The following is a 9867-nucleotide window of genomic DNA, read 5'->3' on the forward strand; positions in this document are numbered from 1 at the left end:
AGGCCTGCATTTCATCATAAGCCTTCCACATCAGCAGTTGTGGAGGAAAATACTTAATACAAAACTGGCAAATGGATCTCTGTCTTAAAATAGAGGCAAGGCAAAGTTCAGTAATAGTTAACACATTTTTAAACAGAATATATTGAAAATCTTTCACTGAGGTAAAATGGCTGAAAACTGCCTGATGGAAGATTTTATCCATGGGGAACGGGACTTGTCTTGAGGGTGGATTAACTACCTCTTGGCGTATCAGTGTGGGTACTTTTGTCTTCTATAAAAGGAAACAGCATTTTGTCAGATGTCATCAACAGGTATCTGAACATTGTTTTGGCCTTATGGCTTCCTTTACATTAAGTTTCTCAGCCTTTTGCCAACCTTCTGCCATGAGAAAAATCCTAAAATAACTAAGCAAAATCCGCACTTGAAGTACTGGGTCTCTAATGCTTTTTCTCCCTTCCTTCAGTGCATTTTTAAGACCTAAACTGGGGAAACAATATGAAGCTTCCTGTGTGGTATGTACATGTTTCTCTCTTTCAACTCTTGTTAGTAACTAACTTTTCATGCAACTTGATCTGACCATGGTGGCTGATCAGCAAGCTTCTCAGCTTACGCCGGAAGTGGATTTAGTCCATTCAGCTTAATTTTTTACTTTTATCACATGAAGGATTTGAAACCTTTTCTGATCTAGAGAATTTGGATATCATGTGCATCTCTAGACACAACAAAAATGTATTGATTTGGATATTAGTAGTTGAACTAATTAGTAATTAAATAAAGTAAATAATGGTATGGGCAGACTGAGCTACGACGATTTGGGTCTAAACTTGCAGTTCATGTATGTGCTTTCAGATGAGATTGATGTCATTTCAGTTTGCAATTATTGGAGTTTTTTTGGATTTAAAATATTGAAAATCTAAACATTACTAACAGGCTTTAAACAATGCTTTTGCCGTTATGCAAGATGAAAATACCTCCTCTACTGGAAAATAGAGCGAGCATGTCTTAGTAGCATCGTTAAAGACAGGTTATTATGCAGATACTAATAACTCTTATTTCTAACTGTATTTTGAATGAAACCTCAATCTACTGTCTAAAGGGAGGAGGAAGGGAAGGCATGCAGCAAGTTCAAATAATATGGGTATCTAGGGAATTTCGGAACGCCTTGAACTGTTGCTGATCTTTAGATGACTTGAAGTACATTAAGCAGTTGCAGCCAAACTTGACAGACTGGAAGAACTTGGTCTGGACGTGTATCTTAATAGTTTAAAGTACTTAGGTCTCTGCAGCAATTTTCTGACTTCCTTCTCACAAGATAGTAAGCCGGAGAAGCCCTACCTGCTGCTGACTACTTTTCTTCTAAGAAATCCATAAATTTTTCAGGATTATTGCTAGATACCAAACACTAGTAGAGGACTGCTGGCTTAGTGTGTTGTTGAGTAAAATGTATTGCAATTCTGGCACATGGAGCAAAAAGCATCATCACTGGTTTATACCATTGACAGTTCCTGGTTGTTCAGAGGCTAGAAAATGGAGCTTGTTGCCTTACGTCCTTTACCAGAAGTCTCAGCAGTGTGCAGGAGCCATGCCTTGAAGCACCTATGACCTGAGACTGTGGCCCGACCTGTGAGCTAATGTCTGTTACTGTTGGGTAAAGGGACAGAGCTTCCTTCTCTGTGCGTTCTTCATGATGTACCTATCTGTCTGTGACTTCCTTGTGCTTCATGCTGTGCTGTTGGCATCAGGTCTTCCTCTGTGTCACCCAGACTGATTCTAAAGCACCTTTCTTCTATGAGCACATATCAGAATTTACTAAGTGTAAAAACAAACAAAAAAAAAACCCACAAAAAAACCCAACTGAACAAAAAAAAACCCAAAACACCACCAAACAAAAAAAAAACCCAGCTGCAAGACAACATAAATCACACACTTCAGCCAAGGGAAATGGAGCTCTGGAAAAACGCATTTCCAATCGAATCCATTTCCACCCCTTGGATGAAGGAGAACTTGATTTTTTTTCAGTTCTTAACATAATCCTTAAATTATGGTAGAAAGCTTTCAAAGGTGGGACTTAGTTTTGAGCAACTGATGGGATACAGCCTGAGCTGCTGCATCTGGCACCTTCTTTTGCTCATCAGTTTGCTATCCCTGCCAATGCACAGGAATGTCTGCCCACATCAACACCTTCCGTATTATCCAGTGGGGTAGCAGAATGCACCTCACCCAGGGTGAGGCTGGGTTTCTGAAACTTGGCAGGTAGTTGGCTTGTCTTCTGAAACATCAAGCTGACTATCTAACACCACTGTATTGACTAGTGTGCCTAAAAATACTGTGCACCTATTATATGATCTGTCCTTTTAAAATTCTCTAGCCAGAATTGTTCTAGGCATGTCTATAGGCTGTTAGCTGTCTGACAATGCATATGACATGACATTGTGCAGTATTCTGTTATTATTCTTGGCTCTAAACTTGCTGCAGTAGAATTTGCTGCATATTGAGCATTGAGGAAGCAGATGCTGGAGGCCTAGATTCAGTGAGTACAGCATCTGGTCTGCAAGAGCAGATTGCATTGCTTCTTTAAGCTTTGCTTTATACTTTGGTACTTGAGAAAAAACCTGGTCCTTTCATAGCCTTGTTTTCCTTACCTGAACAACCACGCTGACTTCAATTGGTCTATAAATAATAGCCTTTAATCTGAAGATAAATACCTCCCTCCCGGCATTGTCTTACACTGTCTAAATGCTCTTGTGCCTCGGTATGGATTTAATGTTCTTCCTTCTCCCCATTCTGAAGTTCTTCTGCCCTGACACAATGTCATTCCTATGTGATGTGCATGAGTCAAAGCTGTAAATGACCCCACAGGAATGTATGCGAGTTCTATACAAAGCTAATGCATTTTTTTGGGTGAGGGTAAGGGACTCAAGGATATGTTTTAAATTCTTTTACCCTGGATTGCATTGGGCATGGAAGAACCCAAACATTTTCTGGAGGATCCTGCAAATTCAAAGTTTACCTCTTTTCTGTTGTTTTTTTTTTTTTTTTACTTGTTTTTGCAAATGTAGTAGTATGTTTGGTTGTTATGAATGATTAAAGGATAGATATGGAACAAAGTTTAAAAAGAGGCCACCTTTATTTTATCTAGCCAATGGACATGGTTGCAGAAAACTGAGGTTTTTGAACACGGAAGTTTTCTGTAAATAAAGTGTTTGGCATCTGTGTTTCATTGCTTGTCAATGTTTGTACTATTACTGTGTTTAGTAGACAATGGAGCCTTACCATCCCTTGTGCTATGAACTCCTAGATTAATGTTTTAGATCTTTCTAGGAGCTCTTCCCTGCTCAGAGGACCTTCACCAGACTGACAATACTGTCTGCCTGCGTTTCTTTCCAGTCAGTCTGAAGTGACTTTAGCAATGGTCTCTGCTTTCCACCATGATGCAGCCTGAGCTTTGGAAGAACAGGGCAGTAAGGTTCCCTCCGAGGACAGAAGTCTGGTTCAAGAAGCACTAATATTTTCTCTATGTCTCTGTCAGGATCCTTCTGCACATACACTAGGCTAAACACTGGGCCCTGCTCTCCTAGCTTACTGTTTTGTTTGGGTTTTTTGTTTTTGTTTTTGTTTTTGTTTTTTTTTTTTTTTTTTTTTTGAAGTGAGATCCTCTAGGGCTACTTCCTTGGAGGAGACCTGCAGCTCATCTGGCACTCCTGAGAGGATGGAACAGGAGGGTGCTGAGCTTCCCAAGGTCCTGGCATCTAGTGGGGGCTAGGGGCCTGGCTGAACCCTTGTTGCCTTACGCAGTTTGCTGCAGGTACAGCTCCCCTGGGCTTAGAGCAGGGGAAGTTCATGCGACTCGAGCAAAGCTGTATAGGAAACCATGGCAAAGCCCAGCCAGAATCTGCTCTGTCCTGTACTGCTTGTCTAGGCTTCTTCAGGCAGCTACCTGTTCCCATTCCAGCAGCAAAGTGACACACAGGCTGACCCTGGTCACAAGGTATTTGACAGTCCCTTTGGTTCTTGGTGGAGAAGGAGGTAAAAGGAGAACAGCAGCAGTGGGAAGGCAGCCAGACAAGACTGACCGCCACTTCCTGGGAAAACAGATGGCATCACCCGGCTAAAAGGAAAAATGCTTGTGTAAGTGGCCCTGAGGGAGCTGAATGCACACACACAGAGCACCGCTGAAAGGGGCTGCCCTTTCTCCAGCCAAGGCATAACACTGACTTCCCTCACTACTACCACCTTGGCAGATGTTCTTTATCCTCCTTTGGCACATGGGGTGTTGCAGGCACAGACAAGCCTGCTATAAGTAGGCAACTGTTTTCTTAGCTCTAGACATACCCATAGCATGACAGTATCTCTGACTGACTTACAGGGAGCTTACTTCGAACATTCTCATTCAGCCTTCTCATTGAGGCATGTAACTCCTCTCAGCTGTAGCAGCAGTTGCTTAGTTCATGTGGGGTGAAAATTAGGTCTCTCATCTTAATGTCTGTATATTGTATGTAGCGGGTCCTGAAAGTTAGAGTAGAGGATAGCAGACCAAAAAGGGAGGCTCTACAGGAGCCTTGCATCTTGAATGTCTGGTGTAGGCGGAAGCTGGACCTTTATGGAAAACTCCAGGCAAATCCCATGGGAACACTTGTCCAAAGAACTGCATGTTTTTGTCAGGCTGCGTGTGACAGTTATCAGTGTGGGGATTGATGCCAACTAGGTCCCGTGCTGACAGTACATGCACAGTGGCAGTTCTGTACCAGCCAGTGCCTGTAGAACACAGGGACACTCAGTGGTTTCCATACAGTAGCCCTTGTGTTAGCATTTTTCTGGCAACATACAGTACTTCTGTCTCAGATGCTTGTGATCACATATGCTGTTCCAGAAGCTAATCTTTCACTGTGGTACAGAAATATATTTAGCTTTCTGCTCAGGCCAGGAAAGAACAGAGGAATCTGGTGGCTAACCATGTCGGTAAAGCTTCATGTGGCTCAGAAACCCAAAATGTTGAGGTGAATACAAGCCTAATTTAAAGACATAATCGTAGACTCCTTGGCTTCCTCTTGAGTTTCTGAAGTATGCAGAATGTGGGCCAGAGCTTCTGGAAGGCAGTTGTTGGAGAACTTGCTCCCTGGTGCCATTGAAGTACCCATGAATGAGACCTTGAATGGAAAGCCAGAGAGCAACAGTGTGTCTTCCATCACGCTTCAGAATAGTGTTGCTGCTCACAATGATTTTTTTTTTCCTCCCCTTGCTCTGTAAACTGAATATATTTGTCGCCGTATTGAAGTGTGAGCTTATGGTTTGGCTTTTCTATTGGAGGTGAGAAGATAATTTCTTTTGATAAGCCTAGGTCAGCACTGGTGCTTGGCAGGCCTTTCAGTGAGCTAATTCAGCTCACTAATCTGGTAGAAACTACTTACCTCTATGCTGAGCTTCATTTTGGCTTGTGGAGAGGCTTGACTTGGCTGAATGAAGGCTTCAGCAAGGCCCAGAGCTGATGCATGAGTAGAGGTGGGAGTGTGTGGCTGGAGCAACAAATAAGGAGTGGCACCCTGTCCCCTTTTGACAAAAATAAATAAATCCCATGTTTTTCATTGGCTCTTTCAGACTTTGTTGTTTGTAACCATGCATTAACCCTGCACCTCTTGTCTTCCTTCTGGGGATACTTTGCTGCTTTGTTCCCCCCTTTTGTTAGGTAACCTTGTCGGGGATAGTTGTTCTAGACCTCTTTATGCTAATGTGCTCTCGACTGCTACTGTGGTTCGATGACTTCATGACTTTGTAGTTCCTGAATGGAACAGAATACTCAGACCTTGCAACAAATACTTCGCTCCCCCACCTGCCAAGGCTTTCCAAGCATCGGCCATCCCTTCATGTTCCCCCCTTTCCTGAACTGATAGGAATGAATGGCAGGAAACCGTTTCCCTTTGTAGACAATGCAGCCCCCAGCAGATTGCTCCAAGAGTGATTTGAGGCATCCTTTCCCTGGTAGACATGTTATCTGATCCTGGTGCTAAGAAATACACATTGCTGACAACCTAATCCATGGCCCATTATTTTTGACTAATCCCCAAGAAGCCAGCGTTTTTTTTCCACATACTACAACTAATGCCCTCCAATTTCAGCCATTGTTCCATAAAGAAAGTCTGTTGAGTTTTCTCACTAGAACCCGGGGTTTCTAGTAGATGGACTTTCTACACACTTATGTTTGTTGGCAGCTCTGATGTTTATTGTCAGTATTTCTTCAGGTTCAGTTTGTGTTGCTACAGGCTTAGTCCTCTATAAGCACACTCAGTTCTGAATACCCCCCCAAATACATCGGTGTAAATCATACAGTCCATCTCCCCTTCTCTTTGACTATGCCTGGTGCTATTGGGGAGTTTCTGTCTTAGGTTATAAGTACAGATAGATGTGTGTTTCTCTGCCTCCATGCTGGCCAGAGCGGAGCTTTATGGGAATGCTGTAAAACCACGATGGTGCGGCACTGTGCTTGCACCAGGGCATCTTGCCTCTCGATGGAGGAGCTCATGTCTGCCCACACCGGTGGATGTGGCCACGACCTGAGAGAACAAATGTGCACAGCTGCTGGGGTATGCAGAAGAGTGCACGCTGGTTAGCATGCCACGCCTGGGAGTGGCTGGTTGTTTAGGAGAGCTAGGTTACGACTGCTGCCCTTTTTGCTTTTCTTCTTTGTAATTAAGTCTATTCCTATTACCGCCCCTCCCCCCCCCCACACTTTACAGGAAAAATCGGTATGACTAGTGTTGAAGGATAAGCTTTATGAATCTGGAGTGAGGGCATTTGAAGCATCTGTGGTCATGAATGCCAACAGTTACTTGTTTGCCGAGAACCTGATAAAATTGGTGAAACAGCTTGTGAACAAGTAAGTAGCCAGGAGGCTAAGCTGGTATATGACAAGGACATGCTTTATCAGTAATGTATTTCTTCGCTTTAGGAACTTCAGTGAAAGAATATAACTGCTTTTGTGACCTATAATGAGATCTTTGTATCTGGTCAGAGGAAGAACTTATTGAAATGGTTGGAGCAACTAGCAATAAGGAACTTCCTTAGGGATTTCAAAGGCAGATAGCCTTATTTTGTGTTGCTTGAGGTGGAAATAATGAACTTGCTGCAGCCATCAGCTCTTTTAAGTGTTCACAAAACCATTACATCAAGGCTCGACAAAAACTTTTGTACACTGATTATTTTTTTGTGGCAGGGTGTGAAAACATTTCCTAAGGCCCATATACCTTTAATGGCTTGCCCTTTATATTACACTAAACTGAAAGAGCATGTGTGTGTGAGAAGAATATCCAGCTCTCAGCTCCACAAATACAGGCTTCGTTAGCTCCTGTGACTTCCAAAAGGATTACTGGCATGCCAGATTAATACCCAGCACAACTGTAAGTGTGGCTTGATGTTGGCACTTACTAATATACACACGATACTTGTTTTAATTTTTTTTTTATTACAGAAAATATATTGAGTGGCCCATTCATTTCTTAGCTAAGTATGTCCATATGTCTGGTGAACTTTAGCTACAGTCTTGTCTTTCAGGAAAAATATTCTAAGATGTGCTTTAGTTATATAATGAAAACTTATAAATTACAGATTTTTAAAAGAGGATGTTGTATGAACTAGAAGGTATGTGCAGGAATAGATACACAGTGTCTTTTTTTTCTTTGTTCTTTCTTTCAGTCTTTTGAAAGAGTTTTAGTAGAGAACAAGCTGCATGGCCTTTCTCCAGCTCTCTCTGAAGCCATCCAGAGCATTTCTCGCTGGGAACTTGTCCAAGCTGCGCTCCCACATGTGCTGCACTGCACCGCAACATTGCTCTCCAACCGAAACAAGCTAGGTTAGTGCTCATGTGAGTTTGTTTTTTCATTACTGAAGTTATCACTCAAAATATGACAGATTTATGGTCAGGGTGCCAACATATTCTAAATCCTAGAATCCCAGTTAGTTCATTCTATGGATTGCCTTCCTTGATCTGTTCTCATTTATAGCAGGGTAACCCGTGAGAGCTTCCCCAGTGAAGTTAAATGGTCTGATGAGCTGAAAAGTCAAAGTAGTTCAATAATATTTTGCTAGTTATTTTCCAGAGGTAATAGAACTAGCTTTAGCAAAAGCCTTACCACCCAGCAGGCATGGGTTCTGTGAAGGAATAGATATTTCTTTCAACACACGGTGCAGTGCCCAGTTGCAGCAGGTGCTTTTAATATCTTCAGTTCTCTTTTTTTTCTTTTTCTTCTTTTTATTCAGACTAAGGCATTTGATTCTCAGCAGATAAGTCAATCAGATAATAAGGATAGGGCCAGGTCCAAATGTAACTTACTTTACTAGTACTTTTACTGATTTCAGCAGTGATTTTAGCAGGAACTTGCTTCATGAGACATGCCATTCAATAGAGTCAAACAGACAAGACTGTCAAGCTGACATCTTTTAGGAGCACTCTATGTTCATACATTCATTTGCCCTGCAACTGACATTTCAGGGACTGAATGGCAAATGCTGTGAAGTAAATGGAGACTTGTGAATTAGGAGGTTTCAAGCATAGTGAAACAGAATGCTGATACTTTTAATGGTAGAATTTTAATTTTCAAATGCTTATCAGGACGTTGGATGCCCAATTTCCTGTGTGGCTCTGAAAGTCTCAACAGTACCGTTAATGGAACTCCTGTGAGATACTGTGATGCATTTTTCCATCCAGGACATCAGGATAAGCTTGGAGTAGCTGAAACAAAGCTTCTTCACACTCTTCACTGGATGCTGCTGGAGGCCCCTCAGGACTGCAGCAATGACCGATTTGGAGGAGACAGAGGCTCTAGTTGGGGAGGGAGCAGTAGCGCCTTTATCCACCAAGCTGAAAATCAGGGATCACCAGGACATCCCCGGCCCAGTGCCGTGAATGATGATGAGGAGAATAACAGAAGGAAGTTCTTCCAGAACTCCATGGCCACAGTGGAGCTCTTTGTGTTCCTTTTTGCTCCCCTTGTCCACAGGATTAAAGTAAGTGGAAGACTGGTGGGGTACTTGTGTGGAAACACCTCTGAGTGGGAAAAGAATGATTCTGCCTTTGTGATTGTTAATTAATTCAGCCTATAGTGCACACTGGGTGACCACTAGAAATGTTTTAACAAGCTGGCAGAATACCACTGCCATCATGAAGAAATACTTCCAAGTGACATGAACAATCACTACAGCATCAGGCAGACACAAAGAGAAATAAAGCTGAAGTGAGCCATTTTCAGCCCTTGGGAATGTCAAAGATCTGTGGCCCTTGTGAAGTCTTTGGGACCCTGGAACCTGCAGAAAGGATTGCAAGCTTTAGCTTGCTCCAGTGATTCTCAATCATTGCTCAGAAGGGCGTTGCTAGCTTTTCAGGGATTCCACCATGGGGCTGCCACTGGGGTTTGTTGTTGTCATTACTAATCACCTTGATGGTAATTACCAGGAATGCATGATAGTGGTATAAGCATGGCAGTTGCAAAGGCAATTGAGTATTCCTTTGTTCTGAAGTTGGAAGCAGGCTGCAGGCTTCCTGTCTGCCGGGGTCCCTCTGTTGGTTTTATGCTAAGTGCATCAGCTTTGCAGAGTGGTGTGATGAGGAGACATTTTCTGCATGCTCTGACGCCTGTCTCTTGTCTTTAATCTCTCTGGAGGGCCGCTGTTTAGCCTTTACGTTTTCAGCTAGGCCTCGGAAGAGAAACTGTTTCTGGAGAGTAGGTGCTTGGAAAAGGTCTATAAAGTCATGAAGTGATGGAGGCTGTTATCTGTTCTAATCCAGCCTTGTATGCTGCAATAGTTGAAGAAGATAAGAAAGTACAGGAGATAAAGGATGATCTTTTGGTTAAGGCAGGTGAAAGCAGGTCTGGAGAG

At 42.7% G+C, this 9867-nt stretch overlaps 1 protein-coding gene across 1 annotated transcript in view; it reads left to right on the forward strand.

Moving 5' to 3' along the window:
• Positions 1-463: 463 nt before the first annotated feature.
• LOC104082566 (protein unc-80 homolog) overlaps positions 464-9867 on the forward strand; it is a gene marked incomplete at both ends in the record, with an annotated part of 13191 nt that continues 3787 nt past the window's right edge. The window contains 3 exons of the mRNA XM_009585738.1: positions 464-512; positions 7687-7843; positions 8699-8997. Of these exons, the coding sequence (XP_009584033.1) occupies positions 464-512; positions 7687-7843; positions 8699-8997 (505 nt within the window). The remainder of the gene's footprint in view (positions 513-7686; positions 7844-8698; positions 8998-9867) is intronic.

This window comes from Fulmarus glacialis, unplaced genomic scaffold (genome assembly GCF_000690835.1).
Source record: "Fulmarus glacialis isolate BGI_N327 unplaced genomic scaffold, ASM69083v1 scaffold45859, whole genome shotgun sequence".
NCBI classification, from domain to species: domain Eukaryota; kingdom Metazoa; phylum Chordata; class Aves; order Procellariiformes; family Procellariidae; genus Fulmarus; species Fulmarus glacialis.